Genomic DNA, 22876 nt, shown 5'->3' with positions numbered 1-22876 from the left:
CCTAATTTAAATAGAATTTATTGATAGCTGAACGCCTAATTTTTTTGTTAAGCATCACCTGGCGAGTCGATTTAGACATGCCAGTCTGTCCGTTTGTTGTCCGCGAACAGTTTGTCCGTTTGGTATAACGAGAGTTACTTTTTGGATTTGGCCACAAACACAAAAGATTAAATGGAGTTTGAATTTATACATTCATTTACTTAACAAAGTGGGCTGTTGTTTATTACGTATTACGAAATTGTAAAATTTATATTTTCTGTTATAAAAAGATTCTTTGAATATTATTCTGTGGTTAGCATTGTTGTTGGTGTTGAAGCGTCTGCTGGCCCAGCCCAAAAATATATACCTAGATATACATATATTGTATTTGGCAGTTCGCTTGACATGTTTGTGTGTTGAAAAGACGAGAGAGAAGCGACGACGAAAAGAGGCATACGAGAAATGTAAATGGAATTTCCATGCAAGACATCACGTAGGCTCAAAGTGCACAGAGGCCACGACGAGAAACTGAAACTGGTAAACACACAATTCAAATTTCGATTTGGGTTCGGTTTTTTCGCTTTTGATACTCTATGAATATAGCATAGGTCCGTAGTGAATAATTTATGGGTGTTAAAGAGATCTGTCTGCCTCAGGATGGAGATCGAAAATTGAAATTGAGTTGTTATATCTGCTGTGCCAAGCTGGGAAAGCGGTCAGCATGAAGGGCACTCGGGAAAACTTGTGAAAACGACAGATGTCCGTGAGGATTCAGATACAGAAAACACACACAGCTCAAGCAGCAAGTCGGCAAACATTTCAATTAACCGAAACGCAAGCAAACAGCGATAAAAAGAGACAGCAGATGGCAAAAGCAAAGTTAGATAGGCAGGCAAAAATTATCTTTATTTTGTGTATATTTATTTTTTCTGCTTAGCTTTTCCCTCAATTATTTTTGACATGCCACCGAAATTTGACTTCTGGTGCTGTCAGTATATAATACATATATCCGTTGATATATGACGGATAGGGTCAGCGCTAGTTGGAGGTCGGAGCCAGAGAGATTTCCATCATTACTGGTTTAATTAACTGATTAATTCCAATTAAGTATTGTTTTTTATTGCACCTTAATTTGCTGTATTTTAATTCGAATTTCATTTTCTTCTTTCGTTACAGGTAAGCCGCAAAAGTACATCCATTTGATGATCGCCACGAATTGCTTTAAGTGAGTTTCAATATGATAATTCCCGGGGAGATCTGAACTTTTTTGTGTTTGTGTCGAGGCTTTTTCTCGTTTACGCTTGGATTGCTTTTAAGAGCCGAGTCTCTTTCTCCCTATGGATACAGTACGTATGTACACATTGAATTTCGGTTGTTGTTTTTTTGGTTGCTCAGTTGTTTGGAAATTGAATGATCGCCGGAGGAGAGTAGCAGCAACTTTGAGAAATCGGACCAGTTTCGCCTGAGAACTTGTTTCGCTGTTTTTCTGTTTCTGTGTTCGTTCATTGCGCATACAGAGCGCAATTCACCACAAAGTTGGCAGCTTTAATTGAGTTTGCAGTCCCCGAAAAACAACAAAAACAAGTGAGAACGAAGGAGAAGCTGACTTGATCGACTCGGAGTTACCTGGTACTGGGATTCATTTACATGATTGCAGTTGTTCTACAACTTTTAGGTAAAGCCCTAGACCATTTTATTCCATATAAACAACAATGTAGATAAATGAATATAATGGGATAAACACTGTGGGTCGCCTATATGTATGTGCAACTTTGTATTCTGTTGATGATAATCTTTAGATTACTTGTTATTATAGTAGAGGCAAAACACCAATTTTACATATATGTAAATCTGCTTTTCTTTCGTAGTCAAAGTTCCATTAAACAGTGATTACCCTGGGGCCCTATAATTTAATGGGTGTAATAACAGCGACTTTAATTTACCATTAAACTCCTCTCCTTTGCTTTTGCTCTTAAGTCTTGTTGATTTTAAGGAATGGCGACAAATGGAGGTCAACTTAAAATTTATAATCATAAAAGATACATCAACAAAACAAAAAATAAACAAGAAACGCGTTAAGAAGCAGCCAAAAGAAAATTCGCCAACACGAGTTTTGTTCAACACTCGTTCTTTATACATATTCCCTCTATAATGTTTAAACTTTAGAGCGGTAAACCTTGAGGTTGTTGTTGTTGTTGTTGTTGTTGTTGTTGAGCGGCTGTCAATGTCTGCGTCACTTGTTTTATTGCTTCAGTGTGTGCGTCGTGAGTATCTGTGCGTGTGACAATGCAGGGCCTTTTACTTGAATTGTATTCCACAGCGTTCCAGCAGATACTCGAACGCCGAGAGATACAAAGATACAGCCAGCGAGCGACAGTGACAGTTACAGAGACAGCTTCAGATACAGATACAGATACAGATACACGTTTACAGTTGCAGACACAGATACGTGCGACATCGTCTATGGAAATTGAGTCTAAATTGGGTTAACAAGTGTTAATGGATAGAGATCTCTCGCTCGCCGGTCCCTTTTTTTGTAACGAAAAGAACTGCATTCACATTCGAGAAAAAAGAGAGAGGAATGAGAATATTTTTTGGGAACAATACGTTAAAAGCACAAAAACAAGGTGTTTTCTGAATAGTCCCCCAAAAAGTACAGTTGTAGGGAGGGAGAAAAAAGAATTCAGAATATGAAAGCATTCAAAGAAGAAGCTTATGTCTGTGAAGCATTGAATTAAATTTTCAAGTATCAGCAGTCTCTGCTTTTGTGGTGCGTCTCGGTATCCGCTTCCCGAGTATCAATGTCGCCAGCTTTTTGCATTTTAGCTTTCAATTTCTATTTCGATCAATCAATTTTAATGAAATTTCTCAGAACTTTTTGGCAGCGCCGCCTGCAAGCTCTTATTTTAGCACCCGCAACCACCCAAAACACCTCTCCTCTCCTCGCACACACCACCATCACACCTCTTCACAAACGCGGAGGGATTACGAAAGCAGAAAGAACAAGATTAGAAGGGATTTTGAATAGAAGAATGAGATAGAGAGAGAGAGAGAGAGAGAGAAATGAAAGTGTCAGTAAAATTAAGTACAGTAAGTACTAGATGGTGGAAAAGAAGAGTTTAGAAAATTAACACAAAACTGTGATGGTATTGCTTGTGTAATTTTGTTTTTGCACTCCTCAAGCAAACCGAATTTCTTAGAACAAAAAAGATAAACACTACGCATTAATTTCCGAATAATAGCCTACATTCGAGTGGCCATTGTAACAACAAATTAAATAATATTAAAGCTGCTTAAGCCAAGGATAGATTGGGGGCCAAGAGAGGGACGGCGGAATGGGCGATGCAACAAAGTGTGATAAGTGAAAAGAAAAGAACAGAAATAAATGTAGGAGGCCCGCACCGAAATAGAATTCTCGGACTTACACAACACCAAGGGCGGGGGAGGCGGTGGGTGGTGCCAGGTAATTGGTGGGTCGCCTTTAGGCAGGTACCTTCGCTTCGTACCGTCACAACACATTAAACGCAATTATAGAAAGTCAATTGAGAAGCAGCAGAACGACCAACGACAGCAGGGAAAACGCTGAAAGGCTGCGGAAAAAAGCCGACATCAACGTGAAAAGCGGCTTGGGTTACGTACAAAAAGATACAAAAAAAGAAGAGAAAAGCTCCCGCCCCCATGAATACATATTCAACCTGTGTTGACAGGAGAGAGGAAAAACCAACCATCGCAACACGTGCCTCTATTTGCCTGTTTTGTCCAGATTGGGTCCTTTTACCCAATTACACTGGAAACAATTTGCCAAATTAAACGATTTTAAAAGGTTCAAGCATTTAATAATTTAACTGAAGTTTTCTTTATATTGACACAGCCTTATTATATTTTACATTCTTAATATACTTTTCCGAGTTTTGGGTACTGTTTTTCCGAGTGTAACATATCCCCCTGCACCTCCTGCCCCTCTGTCTGCCGATTCTCTCATTGCTTTTTGCTAATTCCATTTTGCATGCTGGGACGCCCTGCAGAGAAGTTTCTATTAAAATCCTTTCCTCGCTGCGGGAATAGATAAACAGAGAGAGACACAGAGATAGAGAGAGAGCGAAATAGGAGGAAATTAGAGATGCAGGGAAATTCATGGGGGAAAACTTAAAGTCGGTTTCGGAACAGATCTATAGCTCCTCCAGACACCTACAGAGCGTTCAGTGTAAGGTGTTTTTCCAGAGCTTAATTCGAAAATCTCTGCCGGCTTAGCAGCTGGATTTGCAGTAATTTTACCCTCCGGCATTTTTCCATGGTTTTCCCCAAAGCTTTTATTTCGCTTATCGAACTATATATCGTAGCTCTGTGTGTGTGTGTTGTTTGTTATTATTATTGTCATTTCGCTTTCTACAGGTGTGTAGTGTCGTAGTTGTTGGCCAAATTGGATGACTAATGGGAGATTTTGCCACTGTTCGCTGTGTGCTGTTGCCTGTTTTTGCCTTTTCAGCTACTCGCTATTTTTATACATTTTGCCTTCTGCTACGTTTTAAAGGCAAAACAAGTTTTCAACTGTTTTTTTCTTTTTACTCACTATTATTAATCCACGGCGGCGTGTTGTTGTTGATAGCGATCCACAAACACGCAAAATAATACAAAATTAAATACAACAAAAAAGCAAATGAAATTTTTTGGAGGTCTATTTATCTGTTCGAACAAATAAAAACAATCTATTCTTTGCCTATGTCCGGATATGGATAGATGTTATGGAGATACATTTTGGATTAGACAAATTTGCTTAGCCCCAAGGTTGAAGTGGAACGTCGTCTTCTGTGTTGTTGGTTGTGGAACATAAAAAACCTTTATATTTTATAATGTTGCCTTTAAAGCATATCGATTTTGTTTCCATGTAATCGGGTGTGCTTCATAGATTAGGGTTTCTGAAGGTTTGCAAATAGGGAAGTTGTAGATTTCAGTTTTTGAAAATAATAAAATAAGATAAAGAATAAGAATTGTTTGCTTATTTTTCGTTAATTTTCCTGCTAGTCTGGCCTCTATTCTGACATATTCTACCACGCCCCATTATTTCATTCTTAAATTATGCATTTCAAGCGGTTCAACTAAAAAGCCCAGAGAAAACCGGGCAAAATACAAAATATTGAATATGCAAAAAACATGTATAATGTTTTTTCTTTGTTTTTTTTTTGGGGGCTTTCATACTTAAGAAAAGCAAAAACTACACAGCAGAGTTATGCGACAGAAATGTGCTGCCTCCACTCCCCCTTTTTTTTTGCCCCCTTTTGCAATTTGCGTTGAAGAAAAGAAAGAGAAGGAGAGGCAAGAAGCCAAGGCGAAAGAGAGGGCAAAAATTCTCTTGTAAAACTCGTCCATAAAACGCAGATAAGAAAAGCAAAAAAGCAGAAGGAAAAATTGCAGCACAAGTGCAGTTGGGCTACATTGTTGTTGTTTTATTTGCTCTTGCGGCTGCTCTTCTTTATTATTATTATTATTTTTTTTTTTGAGAACATGTTTTGCCTTTAAGGCACACGTATACTCACGCGCACATATTTATTCTTGTCTTATTACACAAATTTAAATATTTAAAATGAAATTTTGGGAGAGGATGAGGGGAAGAAGGAGAAGGAGAAGGTGACCGTGCGCAATTAAGTTGAAAATATTCCTTGCAATTTACATTTCACGTTTTACGTTTCGTTGTTTTTTTTGGACGTGTATAGCACGCATATTTTACTTGCCTTTTTTATTTTTGTTTAATTTTTATTTGCCGCTGTTGACCGCTGAGTAGGAAAATTGTCTTAATTATACATGCTATCCATGGGTATTACATTTTAGTGGCAATTCCAAACTCATACATACATCATCAACATCAGGCGAGTTGATTTGGCCTTCTTGTTACGCAGTCTTGCTCATTCCTGCGCCTCTTTTCGCATTTAATTGCGATCACTCCCCTTTCTTTTCCCTTTCTTTATCTGCAATTGTTTTTCCTCAAGTTCTTTTCTATTATTTTGAACAGTCGCCTTTGTGGCGCTTAAAGTTTTTGTTCTGAGATTTTATATTGCTTTTCCTTTCCATTAGTTGGAAATCTATTTTGGAACCAAGCTGATTGCAATGCAAACAATAATATATGGAGTTATATAGTGTGGTAGTGGTAGTACACTTATCTTGTTCTATGTGTTGTTTACGATGTTGACTACTAATAAAGGCTGAAAGTAAAGATTTATAAGTCAAGATATTGCGTATGTTTTAAGATATTTTTTACAATTCCCCTCACCAGGAATGTGTCCTTTTTACTGGCAAAACTCCTGAGCTCGTCTCATTAAACTTGTTTGTGTGTGGCATTTGAAATCTTTGCTTTGCTTTGATTAATAATTGCAAACACAACAGCTCATTAATTATGCATTTTCGTACAATTTATGAATTTAATGTTTTACATATTTGTATAATTAATTAAATTAATGCCTATTTGTTGTGTGATGAATACCTAGTCTCTCTTATTCTCTCATTCTCTCTGTTTTGTGTGCTGCATTGCCAGAGGGGGTGGATTGGGGGGCGTAATGGGGGTACCATCCCACATCCACATTCACATTTAGCGAATGACGGCGCCAAACTTCTACAGCGGCCCACGTCAAGTGAAACTTGTCGTACGCCCCTCTGCCGCCTGTGGCTGCTGTTTGTGTCCCCCTTAGTAGTCCACGCCCCTGGCCAATGTACTTGACTGCGCCTGTGAGTCATAGTTCCATTGAGTTTGTTTGGCTCGGAGAGCAGAGTTGGCATGCTCTGCCCCAAGAAGGGTCGTCCGCAAACAATGACTCATCTGCAGGGGACCATTTAAAATAAATCTAAATTAATATGCAAATGTGTGCAGGTACATATATGGCTGCGTATAATGCCGATTTCTAAAGTCTTTTAAGGCAATAGTACGAGAGCAGTACACTCTCTTTTTAATAATATTTATGGTATATTTTTTATAAACTTGTATACTCTAGAAATATGATTTGCCTGTCTTGTTTATGTTTTTTGATGCCTTTCCTTGGGCTGTTTCTGGCCTCTTCTTCTATTAGTCATTGGCCATTCGTTTGGTGAAATGTTGCAACATAAGCACTCTCCCCCAAAGCCACCCCGAAATGGATTTTGTGGAACGATGGAAGTGATGTCAGCGGGTGCCTGTCTGTGCCACCCCCTCCTAGAGAGCAATATTGCCCCTTATCGTCCGGGAATCGGCCACCCTACCCTTAACCTAGCCCAATGTCATTGAGCGTTCTTCGTTTCTCCGGGAGCAAAAACAAAAGTTTATGTTTTGTTCAATTTTGTTTGGGTTTTGTGCCGAGTTCTCTGTTTTGTCTGGTCTTGTCTGCTTGATTATTATGAGAATTGCTGGGGCCACTCCCCCTGCTCAGCTATGAAATTTCATAAAGTTTGGCAAGTTCCTTTTGGGTCTCCTGCATTTCTGCTGGGTTTTTATGTTAATTTATGAACAATTTTGCCCCTTTTTGTGGACCTTTATTAGCCGGCCACTCAATTTCTCGTACCCCTGGTGGGGGATGGTCTCCATTGACCTGTTATTTTTTCCGTTTTCCCACTCCTTGAAGCTCGCTTCTTCGCTCTCATTTCCTAGAGTTCCTTCCTGTCATGCCATATGCTTATAATTCCATTTGAATTTCTAGTTCTCGACTTGAAGTTTCCATTTCCGTTGAACTATTTTTCGGGGGTAAACTTTAACGCCCACTTTTATAGGTTTGCTGGTGTTTCGAGTTGGGATTTTCCGTTGTGGGGGGATCTTCTGTATATTGGCTTCCTTTCGGGTCTTTGAACTTGTTTTTTTCTTTGCGTTTCTGCGGCACATAACACTAAATGTTGGCTTTTGTTGTTCTTTCGCCTTGTTGTTGTAGTTCTTCGTCGTCTTCGGGCTCGGGTTTATGGCTCTTGCCTGAAATGAAACACATTTCGTGCGTTTTATGCGTTCACCATGGCGTATGAGTAATATTTTGTGCTTTTATTGCGTATACGTCGTGTGGACTGTCGCCTGTTAATGAAATGTTTTCCCACACAACTAAAAATTGATTCAAAATTGTACAATCCTGTGCGTAATTAGGGACAATTAGAGGGGAAACACAATTTAGGGGGCCACAGTTTAAAAATAAAATGGAAATTGAAAATTCCCTGACCAATATTTCAGATCAGTTGTGTTTTTCTTTCGCCTCGCCGCCCCTGTTGACTTTCCTAAAACGAAAAATTCTACTAAAATTCTACAATTTGAGAAATGCAAAGGAGGCGTGCCAATTACATTAACTAGAACACGCCACAACCAATCGAGCGGCCACACGCCCTCCCTCTGCCCGCCCTGTTGTTGCGGCCGTAATTCATATTGCATCGATTGATCCATATTTTATAATACCAGAGACCGAACACAAACAGAGAGGCAGACCAATTGGAATCGGATTATTTTGCCCGGTTAAAAACGAGGCTAGGCCAGCGGGTCGGCGGGGTAAATAATTCATCACTCAAGTGTCGCTCACTCCTCTGCTCTACACTCATAACTCATGTCCACTTCGGAGCGCGAATAAGTGGGGAATTTTTCGAAATTTTCCCCCATATCAAGTCTTACTAGGCGGGGGCTCGCGTCATTCCTTATCTCTAGTTTGACTGGCAGAAAATCATTCACAGCTGCAATGGGAATAAAAAACACTTGCCGCAATGTGAACTTTTCTTATCAACAACAAATAGAATCAAATGCATTTGATTATCGCACTGTAAGGCTCGATTGCACTACTAGAAACCCTTCCCTATATTCATTTGCACCTATTGTGTACTTTTTTATTGTTTCTGCAGCAGAAAAGTAAGAACAAGAACAAGGGGTGATGTCATAATAATGTCATTGCACTTGTGTCCCCTCAACACTTGAAAAATTGCAAGCACAGGCAGGAAAACAGCATAAAAATGAATGAAATAAATATTAAAGCAAATATTTTAAATACTTATTATATAAGTGATGCAAACGTTTACAAAGTTTTCTTACGTTTTTAAATGCTTGTTAAATATAATATTTAATAAATGTCAGTGAGGAACTCTTGGTCGAGTATTATAATTATTAAATTCATAAACTTAGAGAAATATATATATATATTTTGTTTTCTATAAATATTATATTTTTTCCCTCGACAGAGGCAAAATTCTTCTCTTAATTGCTATTTCTCAGACGAAAAATCAGTGGAATGCGAATCAATAATCTTAAAAATTGCATTTGGTGTCTGGTTTTGCGCACATTTAGTTGTTTCTATTTTTGTTTTTGTACGTTTTGCTGCATTGAGTGCTTGGCAGTTCTTTTTTTTTCAGCATTTTTGCTTTTGATTTTCTGCTACTGGCTTTTCCTTTCGTTCGTTTGACTTGCTTATTTTTTCGTGTTGTGTTTTCAATCAAATTGACACGCTTTCCCTTTTCGCCTCATTTCCTTTACTGGCGTCTCCTTTTACCCTTTTTTTGAGGCTCTCGTGCATTTGCATTTAAATTACATTGGATTTTGGATTTGTATTTTTCGGATCTGCTGGGAACTTGGACTGTGGGATTGGCTTGAACTTTTGCACAGGCGAAACGATGCAAAAATCTGATACTTTACCTTAATGATCCCAAATTGTATGACAAATCAAAGGGTAAAATACTCATAACTATGTCAAAATCGCACTAATTTTAATTCGGAAAACTTTCCTGTGTTAGTTTTTATTAGGTTAACAAATATGCATACTCAGATTAAAATTTAAAAAAATGCAATTTTTTATCATTTTTTTTTGTTAATTTTATTGATTATAAAATTTGAAAAAAATGGCCAAAAAATTTGTCCTCTTCTGAATGCCCTAACAGATTCCCCTGTTGATGCTGATCAAGAATATATATGATTTATAGGGTCGGAAATGACTCCTTCACTTTCTTTTAGGCTTCTGACTGAAGGTCCATTACCATTTTTAAACCGATATTAACAATATTTTTTATATGAATATTTTCGACAAATCAAAATTTCATAACTAAGCCAAAAACGCATTAATTTCAATTCGGAAAGCGGCCGTATGCTAATTTTTAGCAGGTTGACAAAACTGCATACTCCATTTAAAATGTGAATTTTTGGCCGATTTTTGCAAATTTTCATGATGTAAAGGTTCATGATAAAATTTGAAAAAAAAAAAAAATGGCCAAATTTTTTTTTCTTTTCTGAATGGCTAGAAAGATTCCTCTGTTGATCCTGATCAAGAATATATATGGATTTTAGGGTCGGAAACGCCTCCTTCCAGAGTTAAAAGCTTCTGACTAAAATTATAATACTATATTATTAGTTGATATTTATCTTTATTTTTATAACAAAATATTTTAAAGAAATCAAATTAAAAAAACTCATAACTAAGTCAAAAAGGCACTAGTTTAATTCGGTTCATATTCGGTGCATATTCAGTTTAAAATTTATAAATAAAAATTCAACAATTTATCAATTTTTGAAAAGAGAGTTAAGTTAATTTGGTATAATAACAAGTAAAATGATTGCCTTCGGTAATGAATACCCGTCCAGCTCGTTCGTTTAAAATTTATGTTGTTATTTTCCATAGCATGCGTCAAATATTTTCCAGTTGTTGACTATATGTTTGTATATATATATAGTGTCTTTGTTCCAGTTCTTCCGATGATGATGATGATGATGCGCTGGCAATAATCATTACGCTGGTGACTTGTTAGACTTGACGCACGACCGAGAGAGAGGGAAACAGAGCTAATGATAGAGACAGACAGAGGCTAGGCTGGTTAGCAGATGCTATTTATGTTTTGCTATCTGTTGTTTTTGCAGTTCTTGCCGCTGCATCTCTGTACTTGTATCTGTATCATCTGGCATGGACTCTACGTGCCCCATTCCCCCAATCTCGTCTCCGTTTTCCACTTTCCACTCTGCCGAGTGTTTGACCTCAATTGAAGTTAACTCCGCTTCGCTGGGCGCAACTCGAAACTGTCAGTTATAAAAATACCATGAAGCATATGGAGTGCACAGACACATACACAAGTGTATTAGTTATCGGTGCAAGTATGGAAAAATAGAAGGAAAAATGTGCAGTGAAAGATCGGTTACAGAGTCTAGACTTCAGAGTATATCAGATATACAGCTTCAAGTGTCAAATAAAGAAGGTTACTTGAAGAAGACTACTTTTTTAACAAGATAATTGTTGACTAGAAAGTCAAATCCATTTTGTTAATATTCAAAAACTTATAGAATCAAGGTTATGCTTTTAACGGATACTGATGTTCAGTAGTAAATAACTCCTTTAATTTTGAAATTCTTCTCCTCTTCGTTGCAAAGTTTGTTTCCTACCAAAAACTGAACCACCCACATCTTTACAAGTACCATGCACACCCACCTGAAGTGTTGTTGTGTGTGGCCCGCCCACTTTAAGCGCCCACTTCCGTCGGCTGTGCCGCCCCTTCTCTCTGCTCCCCCCTTCTTGTCACTATACATTGTGCAATATTTTGTAGTCTCCTCCACGCTCTTCGTCTGTTCTCAGCTCTTCTATTCTCCATTGGGTTACTTTAGGTCATTGCAGTTGACGTCGTTGCTGCTGGCGACAGCGACAGACCACAGTGGGGTGAACTTAAGCATTTTGGGGATAAAGAGAATTATAAATATCTATTTTATTAAAGCTTAGAAAGAGTTTAATGGACTCAAATATAAGAAATAAAAATAAAATCATTCCTAATACAAAATCAATGTCCCCATCTACAAAATGAAATAGTGATCTATCTCAAGATTCAACAACATTGGAGCTATCCATTTGAGAATTTTTGCCATAATTTAATATAATAATATTAAATAAAATCAAAGACTGTGGAGTATCAGTTAAATTTATTTTGTTTTTAACCACAATACTCCTGAGAGAACCCCACTATGCAACCGGTATCGTTACGCTTCTAATTCTCGCTTGAAGGACGTCAACGTCGACGTTCGCTTCGGCGGCGACTGCGACTGAGACTGCGACTGCGAGAGTTATGTGTGATGATGTTTTATGCTTTTGTTGTATTTGCAGCTGTAGTTGTTGTCGTTATTCTATGGCCAGACTAGAAAAAATATAAATAAATAAAGAAAAAAACTAAGCGACCTCTAAGCGGTCGTCAACATTTTGTTTACTTCAACACAAAGTCGTTTCGCTAGTCTGGCCACATGGAAAAATGCAAACAAAACGGAGAAAAATGCAAGAATTCCTAATTACAATGGGGTTCTCGCTGTACATTCGATAAACAAAACCCGAGAGGAATGTGAGTACACAGAATGATAATAGAAGCTAATAAGAATTTCACGGATCTGAATAATGAATATCTAAGGAGAATGAGAAGCAAATTCCATACATATTTCAGAAATATTTCGAGATCTAGAGCAAGAGGATGCAAAATGTAGATACAAGTATAGTTCCTAACCTGATTTGGATTTTAAATAGTTTCTAGTACTTTTGTTGTGTCTTTAAATATTGAGAGATGCACTTTTGTTGATATCGACTTCTCCCTGTTAAATATTGATTTAGTTTTAATTGTAAAGATATTCTTGAATTGCTTGCCCAGATAGTTTTTGACCAAATTTGGTTCGCAGTATATTCGTTTGGGCTCTCGAAATTCTTAGCATCCAAATCGTATTTAAGTGAATATTTTTGCATTTCTTTCACAATTCGATGGCAATCATTCATCGTCCGGTTTCAGGTTTTCTGTGTGCAATTTGCCAATTTCAATTCGCCTCATTTCAAACGGCTGATCTTAATCTGTGTGTGCGGAGAGCAAAAACTTTCACCGAATGAAAAGTTGACGGCGTACAAATTTCCCTTTATTTTTTTGTGTATTATTTTCGTTGGCTCGTTTCGGTTTTATTTTCGGTCTCTTTGCCATGAATTACGTTTAATTTGAGGTGATTTCTGTTGCTGTCTGTCGCGCGCCTCTGTCGTCTTGTCAACTGCATGCAACATTTTAAATTTTTACCGAAACCCGAAAGCCGAATGGCGGGCGAAAAAGCCACCGAAAAAGAGATCAAAATGTGTGGATCGTTGGTGGTGGGCGGGAAATGGGGGAGGCTAAGTGGGTGGAGGTAAACGCCACCCGAAAGCAGCAAATCTGCTGTTCACTTAGCATCCACACAGCTTTCACAGCGCCAAGTAGACCGCCGCTCACACGATCCACAGTAGTGGCAGAGGGAAAGAGATGCCACCTGTGGGTGTGTTTGTTTGGCTTTATAAGCTCTTTGTTTTTGTTTTTAGCACACCCACAGTCGAGGATGCTGAAATAGCAATGATTGTTTCGAAATAGCATTGGTTATTGATTACTGAATCTAACAAGATAGAGCTAAGCACTGAATTTTAAGCTTCACTACCACGAGCTCTATAACTCTTGGGCCTTTGCTTGCTTTGTAATCCAAACGTGAACGTGATTAAAGTCCCAAGATGTTCCTAAGATCTTATTTTTCTAATCTCACTTTAGAATTATTTATTTAGTTTGCCATATTTTCCTTACCGCAGCTGTTTCGTTTCGCTTTTGGGGTTGTGGGTGGGTTGGGTTGGATTGTGCCGCTCTAGCTGCGCCTGATTTTTGCTTGGCCAAACTCTCAAAAACCATGCGGCCGTAGATCCGCACAATTTAAATTTAAATTGCATTTGAAATTTCTCTGATGTTGTGCTGCCCCTTTTATTGTTCGCTTTGGTAAAAAAGACATATAAAGCAAACTCTTTAAAGGCCATTTTGTATATTTTCTGTAATTGAATCTTGTTTGTTGCATTGTTGAGGCTCAGCGAAAAAAAGGCGAAAAAACCATACAGCAGTATCGCAATAATGGCAATATCAGAAGGAAACTCGAGTCGAGCAATAACCAACAACAATTATAGTCCGCGTTGTTTATCACTCAGAAAAACATATTTGTTTTTTAATAAATAAGAAATATAGAAAGAAAGCAGTGAGATTTTGTAGGTATCTGGTGCAGGGTATTAAAATTTAAGTCGGAAGCATATATCGCAGTGAATTTGTGTATTTCTTTACGAGTTATTACATTATTTTATTGATATGCTGCTGTTGATGATGTTTAATTTATGTTGTAATGTCATTTATTTCGCAATGTTAGTTCTCATGACCATAGTTGGACATTTTGGAGTTAAAATGATCATGATTGTTTTCAGTGAGCCCAAAGAGAGGGGTGATCTTTAGGGGGGCGTAGTTGTATTTGTTGCTGGGCTGTGGCTTATTGGCGTCATTGCAATCGACTTCTCTCTGCCGCATTTGCTGCAAGCTATCGCTGCCTCTGCTGCAGTCGACGCCTCTCTTGAATGCAATCAAGTGTGCAATGCAATTACACAAATAAAAACAGCAACAGCAGCAATAACAATGACGAGGAAAACAACAAAGTCAACCACCCTATAAGTGGTAAAAAGTTGTGATATTTCAAAGATAAGCTTGGACTTGAAACTCCTTTTCCACATTTTGCCTGCAATGTACCAGTAAGGCAGTTCTGGGAGAAGATTTCCAGAGGAACGATTAGTAGAGAGACCATTTTAAGTTTCTTTTCGTTATTCAAAACAAACCATCATTTCATACAAATGAAGAAAAAAGAAAAACAAATAAATAAACTCAATTCAAGGGTATTTTAAGCTTCGGCATTAGCAGGAATTGTACTTGTCTTTAAGCGCTTGTGCAGCTCTTTGCCATATTGTTGCCAAGCTGCAAACACACAAACAAATCAAAATGAAGCATGGCCAGGGATTGGGGGCCTTTATATACATATATATTTATTTATATATATTTGTTGTTGTTAAAAGCAGCAACTTTTATTTCGTGTTGGCCACTCTAAACAAGGGAAGCACTCAAGCGTTGTTGTTGCTGTTGCATTTTGATTTATTGCATTTTCCATTTGGCTAAGCGTGGAAAATGTGAAAATGCGAACTTCCGATTGCCATTTGGGATGGAAAATATATGTAAATTGTGAATAGCAATAGCACAGGTAGCTAGCTGCTTACTCACCATCTTAATCCCCATCATCATCATTAAGAAGGGAGATACCATTGGAGGAGAACCCGTCGTCCAACTTGGTGGATACTCACTTGGAGGTAACACATCGATTAAGTGGAAGAACCTGAAACATGGGGAGCAGAGAAGAGAGTCTCAGCAATCAAGCTGATTGCAGATTAATGGACGTTCTGTCGTTGTAAGATCTTTCGATTGGGTCTGAAGCTGATCTCAATGCGAACTTGTAATGCCGCAACATAGAGAGATTTGCCCAATATGAATTTTATTATCCATCTACGTTACTGTGAAAGCATACAAGTTTGTTGTCTTTTAGAAAGGCAACGCTTATGTCTCGCTTTTCAGTGCACTTGGTGTTTTCTGGGATTTTTGGTTTAGCTCATTTTTTCTCTGTTCCTGCTCCGCTTGATCTCCTGCTTGTGGTGGGGAATGACATAAAGAGAGGAGTACTGGCGTTTCTCTGGTGGGTTGTGTATGCAAATGCAAACACGTCGGCCGCGAGAGTGTGTTAAATATGCAACATGGGCCATGAAATATGCAACATTGGAAGGGGCAGCAAGAAAGCAACATCTCCAGCTGTGAAGAATAAAGTAGCAAGAGTAATAAAGCAGTAAGAGCAATAAAAGCAACAGTAGTAGCAACACAAGCCATTTGAGCAGCCTCAGAAGATGGTACAGCTAAAGTAGCTTCTGAAAAATCAGAAGCAGAAGGAAACATACATTTTTATCAAAAAATAAGGAAAGCCATACCAAAGCCTGAAACTTGTATAAAAAGCAAAAGAAACATGAGAGCTAAAAGTCATAGTAGAAAGATCAAGAGCAACGATGTTGCTTTTTTCGAAGAATCACGAAAGCTTCTTCTCGTAATTGCTCAGCCACCATCTTCCCGCTCTCTTTCTTCTTGGATTTCAACGCAAACTTTCTCCTTTGTTCTTGCACGTTCTTTCCATCTTTCTTTTCGTTCTTTTTCTTTCTGAACGCTCCCATTTCATGCAGGTGATTGCAGCAGGTGCCACGAGGGGGAGGCGGCGAGGTCGCCGGCAACATTGTTGGCAGAGCAATTGTCGCTTTGTTGTTGTTGCTCTTGCAGTGCTTGTTGGAACTTGTTTTTGTTCGCAGCTTTGTGTACACTGAAACACAACAAAGGGAAATCTGTAAATATTAAGAAATAATATAATATGATTGTAGAAGAAATAACTAAAAAGTTAATTATAATAGCTAAGTTACTATCATTACAATTATAAGTCATACTTAACAGAAACTAACTCTGTCAGCGTGTTTTTAAATGTGCTGCTGTTGCTGTTGCTGTTGCTGCAGCTACTGCTGCTGTTGTTGGAGGCATCGTCAGGTGCGTTGACAAGTGGAAATGCTTGCCAGTACATTGCTCTCATTGCGGCGACAAATATTTATACGGCCTGCCTCTTTGAGCCTCCCCCCTCGACGCAGTCAGCCGAGCTGTTTCCAGCGACGTGCACCGCAAAAAATAAATAAAATATACGTATTTAGTTTTATAAAGAAACTAGCAGATCTAGTACATTCTTGATCAGCATCAACAGCCGAGTCAATCTAGCAAACTTTGGGAGAGTTTTTATGATTCATTTGTTATTGCTGCTTTGCTTGTGCATTCCAAATCGTAGAATTAGGAAATGTGAAAACTATTTCATTTTACTTCCACTGATCCTATATATTCTTAAGTACATTTCAAACTTGCTTTATGTACTCCTGACTTTTGTTGCCAGTGTAAGCCCCTTTCCGTGTCTTGTCCCCGTTTTTCTTGGCCGTCTCACCCCGTCCCTTGTTTATTGTTTGCGTCGATTAATCAGCGCATTTAATATGCGGCAAACGCACTGCAGCCACACAGCAATGGCGAGGAAAACAAAAAACAAAATGGAAACGGGGAAAGAGCGAGTAAAAAAAATTAAAACACGCCAGGGAAGGTGCAGACCCCAGACCCTGAGCGAAAAGCTGGAGCCGGAGTTCAGGCCGAGCCAACTAACCTGTTGCTCTGCTCGGTTCCACCGATAATGGTGATTATTGTTTTTCCCCCCTTGTTTTTCCTTTTTTTCGTTTAGCGCCTTTCCGCTTCCGTTTTGTAAATAATTTATTTTGAATTTCTCGCTGCTACATAATCATTTTTCGTATTTCGCTTTGTTTCACTTCCGTTGCAGGGTTTTTGGTGACTGCATTTTCAAAAAATTAATAAAAAAAAAAACACAATAATTTGCATTTTCCATAAAAAGGGGTTAAACCCACCACTAAAATATTGGGCCAGACCTCACCAAGGTTCTATAAAACTTTCTTCCTACATAAAATACGATTTTAAGCAACTATTAAGCAACGAGTATAAAAACAATCCACATTTGCATAATGTTATTCGCCTGATCCGTGATGATTTATTTAATTACTGCCTCTGCTTTTTTATTTTAATTATTTTAACACAATCTCCTTTCAAATGTCGTAAGCGAAAATGTAGAAATTTAGCAATTACAGCACGTGAGATCCATGGATTAGCCTTTATAATAATAGTTGATAGTCTATGCAATGTGATTACTGCAATTACGACAGAAAAAGCAAATAAAACTGTCTACCTATGAGAATAAACCCTTTGTTAGGTCGGGCAATTCGAGAACCCAACCTCGATTCACTTCAACTTGGCGTTTATCAGTTTTCTGCTTAAAAACCACAATGAACTTGTTGCTCGACCGACCATTAACCGATAACACTGGGTACCACAAGCCCTTGGACCTAAGGAAATTTGAGGATTATATATACCACGAAATTAATAAGAAAATTGCTTGATTTAGGACTTTGAAAACTAGGTTTATATGTACACAAGTAGAATATATTTTGCCTTTGCAAATGTCTTTCGTCTCATAAGAAATATCTCATAGAGAAAAGCTGATGTTGAATATCAATTTAAAGGCTTATACAAAGCTTCAGCTTACATACAATTGTTTATGCTAATAATGCACTCTCAATTTCCATTTGTATATTTGAAAATATTTCCAAAGCAAATGCAGTTTTTTTTGCTTTTATTTGATTGAAGAGAAGTCTGCAGAGTGAAACCAAATCAATTTCAGAGCTCCTCTGAGCGTTGATCGAATGCATCACTCGATACGGCGACGACGCCCCCTTTTGGGTTCGTGGAACTCCTCCCCAGCTCCTCATTTACAGTTGGCTGAATCTGAATCTTTTATGCAACAGACACAGCAATTGCAACAACAACAAATACAAAACAAAAGCGAAAAGAAAATAAAACACACAAATGCGACTAGCAACCGCAGGCAGCATTCGCATTCGTTTTATTTGCCAAAACTGCGTCACGTTGCAACTTTGACGCCACATCTCTCTGCTCTTCAGCTTTTCTGATTTTCTGCTTTTCCACCGCTGCTGAGATTTGCGTAAACAAAATCGGTTTTTTTATTTTGTATTTCCCTCCCTTCCACCCCTTTTTTAGCGTTGTGTAACCCCCGCTGTTTTGAGGGGAAAACAAAGAGGGACAAGTGATGTCAAAGCAAAGGTTTTAGCTGGATGTGCACTAGCAGAAATTATTACTAGTTTGTAAATTCGATCAATAAACTATTTATATAAAATCTTTACAAACTAGTCACACGGTTTTCCAGTTAGAGAACCCTTTCCAAGGGGTTTTTACGGGACTTTTCACATAACCTGTTGCTACTTGAATCATGATAAGCTGGCTGCTGCTGTGGCCACGTGAGCGTTGTGCAAGAGAAATCCTTGCCAGACCCATTTTCGAATCGAGAGGAGGAGCAGAAGCCTAGGGTACTGGTCAACCTTCGATTTGACCTTCGGTGCCTCCGTCGTCGTCGTCGCCGCTGCCTCTGACTTTTGCCTTCGAGGTGACCTCCATTGGCTGCTCGCCGACTTTCCATTTCCATTTCAATTTCGGTTTTTTTTTCACTTGGAGCTCGCTTTTTTTTCTTTGCACCATTTTGCATAATTTATTGCATTTAGTTTTCATTTCATTTACTGCTGCCGCTGGCAGAAGTTAGTGCCATAAATTTGTCCACCTTGGTCCACCTCCTCCTGCTCCTGTTCATTCCCTACCATCGCGTGTGTCCCTAATTTCAGCTCTTTGATTACCTCTCACTCTTATACGCCTCGCGGATGACCAGTTTTGTTTTTCCCAGGCACTGACCACGCCCACATGACCCTTCCGGCTCCAGGAATCCACCTTCTTGGTATACGTAATTGGCCTCAGAGTGCGTGGGTTTGGCGACTGCTTCCGCGGAGCGCTATTTTTGTGTCCTGTGGCCCGTGCCCCGTGCCCCGGGCCCCGAGTCCTCTGCTCCCAATCATATCGAATGTCCTTTGACGTAAATTAATTAAGTTATGTGAATGTATACGTGCAGTGGCAACAACAGTAGCAACAGAACGGAAAGCAAGAGGAGTTTGTTATGCTATTGAGCTGGCCGGGCGGGTGGCGGCTACTTAACTGCTTCTATTTTTAGTAACCTAACTACGGGGAAGTCAGTGCAAGTCGAAGTCGAAGAGGATGGGTGTGATGGGTCGCCAGATGGCTTCTAGGGAACTCGCCATATGTTATTGCCATGGAGATGTTGTGGAATCACTTAGCTGCTCAGGGGGAAATATCGCAAGAGGCCTTCAGAGCCCTTAAGTAGGTTTCGTAAAATTATTAAATGGAAATTGGATATTAATTAACATCAGATAACATCATACAAAAATTAAATGGCATATATTTGGAAGTTTTTTTTTTTTTTTGTTGAAGTGAAGTTTATTTTTATATAATAATAATTGGTAAGATTGCTAGGTACTCAAATAATTAAAAACACCTTACATTATTTCATTACATATTTTTAAGCATTTTAATACCCCTTGGAGGGTATTATAATTTTAATCAGAAGCTTATAACGTTCTGAAGGAGTCTTTTCCTTCCATATAAACTATATATATTCTTGATCAGCATCAACAGGTGAATCTTTCTAAGCATTTGGAAAAGGGAAAATTTGTTGGCCATTTTTTCCAAATTTTATTCGGGGTTACATAGTTAAAACTCTCAAAAATTGATTAAAACTGGAATTTTTCTACACCTTAAATTGAGTATTTTCCGATCTTTCCTATGGCTAGGCATAGTGGTCATAGATACTCACTGTTCAGGGTTACTTACTACTCATAGTTACTTAAGCACATCTGTGCATATGATTCCCAATCGGTTCTAACATCCCCGGAACGAAGTGACTTCTGCCAGCCAAGTTTCAGAAATGTGTTGTGTTACAAAAGTTGCAAATCATTGTATATTAGTGTTCAAAGTTAGTAACTTAACATACATACTTACTGGTCATAGGTACTTACTGTTCAGAGTTATTTAATGTTCATTGATATTTACTGGTCAGAGTTACTTAATATTCATTGATACTTACTGATCAGAGTTACTTACTGCTCATAGTTACTTATTGATTATAGTTAAATTAAATAGCTCTCTGCTCCTCTCTGCCTCTCCCCCTCTCACTCTATGTTAATCTCTAGAGGCAACTGCTTCTCTCCCACGCACTTACACTCACTTTCTCTGCTCTTCTCTGCTCTGCTCGGGGACTATAAATAGAGGTGCTGGATCGCGCGCGCCTCAGTCTGTCCTAGGGGTACCTAGTGTTAACATCTCAAGTGATAGTGATAGTGATCCCCCTTCGATCCCAAAAATATGGCGTGGTACATCTGGATGACTAAGAAGAAACTCACTTTGGATGAAGTCACCATTCTTGGTCAATGTAAACAATGACGGAAGAGAAAAGCCACGTGTCTTTTACGGTAGTAGTAGTAGTTCTAGACTTGCTTGTTCAAACATCCCCGGAACGAAGTGACTGCTGCCAGCCAAGTCTCAGAAATGTGTTGTATTGCTAAAGTTGCAAGTCATTGTTTATTAGTGTTCAAATTTAGTTAGTTAGTAGTCATAGGTACTTACTGGTCCTACATACTAACTATTCATAGTTACTTAATGGTCATAGGTACTTACTGGTCCTAGAAACTTACTCTTCAGAGTTACTTACTGCTGATCAAAGTTGCTTAATGTTCATAGCTAATTACTGATCAGGGTTACTTAATGTTCATTGATTCTTACTGGTCATAGTTCTACTAAAAGAATGGTATTATAATTTTAGCCGGAAGCTTATAATTCCGTGAAGGAGTCATTTCCGACCCTATAATCCATATATATTCTTGATCAGCGTCAATAGGCGCATCTTTCTAGGCATGTAGGAAAGGGAAAATTTAGTTTAAAATCGATACAAATTTGAAATTTTCTACAGTTTAAATTGAGTATGCAGATTTGTTAACCTAGAAAAAACTAACATGGGAACGCTTTCCAAATTAATATTGATGCCTGGCTTAGTTATATGTGTTTTACACTCTAAAACGGTTATAAAAGTTGTCATAGAAAAATGTGACTAAATATCGGCTATTATTTTAAGCTTAGGTATGATCGATTTTCGATTCAATCCTAAATTTCAAATGGAAACTTAAGGTATATATAAAAGTTTTGTTTCTTTTTTAAACTGATTTAAAATCCTTGACGATTTCCTTAATAATTCCCTATTATAAGATACTCCCCACATTATTTTAATAGATTTTATTAAGTTAAAGAGCTCCTTGAGCTGCAGTACCTTCCTCATTGCCTGGCCCGGTGTCTGCTCCGTCTTCCGTACCTCATCAGTCACTCCCCTGTGCCTGTCCCTGTCCCTGTTCCGCCACCTTTCCCTGCCTTGCATCCGTTTACTTAGTCACCAGTCCATTATTTTGTTGGCCAATTTCCCCCCATAACGTTTGCTGCTTTTGGGCGCTTTCTTCGCCGACGCTTTGTTGGGGGCGTTGACAAGGCGCAAATGCCGCTGATGATGAGCGTACAGAGACAGATAAAGATTCTATATATTAGCTTTATTTGTGCATATGAGTGGCTGTGGCGGAATAAAAACAGGGAACTGCGTTCAGTTGCATTTCAACGACCAAGTTGGCGGGAATTGCCTGAAAGAGGTGAAAACACGGCATAAGGAAATTTTACACGCCACAAAGAAGCGGAAGAAAAGCAGATACACGGAAAACAATGATCTCCTTGGTGTTAAGAAGAATACTTAAAAAAGGTAGAGCATATCCCATTTTATACACTTTTTTTACAGCAAAATTTAACTCTGATCCTTGACTGATGTGTGACTCGTGACTCTTTTAGATTGCGATTGCGGCTGCGTGGACTCTTACAATTACAACCACGGCCCGCAGGAGTCGTCAGCAGCATCAGCAACAGCGGGCGCGGCGGCAGGATCTGGAGGATCGAGAGCTGGAGTGGGAGCGGGAGCGGGATCAGGACCAGACGCGATCAGCTTCAAGACGGCGCACACAAAGGTCGCCACCTCGGGGGGCCATGCCAATACGCAGCCCCCCAGCAAGAGGTCCAGCAGTGGAGCGGATGGCGACTACCAGCTTGTCCAGCACGAGGTCCTTTACTCCCTCTCGGCAGAGTATGAGGTGGGTTCGATTAGTTCTCTTCGGCTTGAACGTGCAAAGCTAAACCTAAACCTTCTTTCTCTTTAGGTGCTGGAGTTCTTGGGCCGTGGCACCTTTGGCCAGGTGGTCAAGTGCTGGAAACGCGGCACCTCCGAAATCGTGGCCATTAAGATCCTGAAGAACCATCCCTCGTATGCGCGTCAGGGCCAGATCGAGGTCTCGATCCTCTCGCGTCTCAGCCAGGAGAATGCCGACGAGTTCAACTTTGTGCGGGCCTTCGAGTGCTTCCAGCACAAGAACCACACCTGCTTGGTGTTTGAGATGCTCGAGCAAAACCTTTACGACTTTCTCAAGCAGAACAAGTTCTCGCCGCTGCCCCTCAAGTACATAAGGCCCATCCTGGAGCAGGTGAGTGTCAT

General features: G+C 39.0%; 1 protein-coding gene and 1 long non-coding RNA gene across 7 annotated transcripts in view; one reads left to right on the top strand and one right to left on the bottom strand.

Moving 5' to 3' along the window:
- Positions 1 to 22876, top strand: part of Hipk (Homeodomain interacting protein kinase) — a 43839-nt gene that overhangs the window by 9224 nt on the left and 11739 nt on the right. For 2 of the 6 annotated variants that reach the window (XM_086827465.1, XM_086827464.1), the window contains exons 1-4: positions 403 to 516; positions 1156 to 1204; positions 22183 to 22478; positions 22545 to 22865. In XM_086827465.1, the coding sequence (XP_086683591.1) occupies positions 22779 to 22865 (87 nt within the window). In that variant the 5' untranslated portion in view covers positions 403 to 516; positions 1156 to 1204; positions 22183 to 22478; positions 22545 to 22778. Of the gene's footprint in view, positions 1 to 402; positions 517 to 1155; positions 1205 to 1459; positions 1655 to 22182; positions 22479 to 22544; positions 22866 to 22876 lie in introns of those variants that run through there. The other 4 variants (XM_020946941.2, XM_086827460.1, XM_086827463.1 and 1 more) reach the window with 3 other exon arrangements.
- LOC147644467 (uncharacterized) lies at positions 10292 to 12945 on the bottom strand. The gene is made up of 2 exons (XR_015270456.1): positions 12412 to 12945; positions 10292 to 10954 (listed from the first exon to the last, which is right to left on the bottom strand). It is a non-coding gene; the product is annotated as an uncharacterized LOC147644467 (long non-coding RNA).

Source organism: Drosophila serrata, unplaced genomic scaffold, assembly GCF_035046125.1.
Source record: "Drosophila serrata isolate PLE 108 unplaced genomic scaffold, ASM3504612v1 contig_172, whole genome shotgun sequence".
In the NCBI taxonomy this organism is placed as follows: Eukaryota; Metazoa; Arthropoda; class Insecta; order Diptera; family Drosophilidae; genus Drosophila; species Drosophila serrata.
Note: the sequence above shows the minus strand (reverse complement) of the source record. Positions and strands in the feature narration are given on the sequence as shown.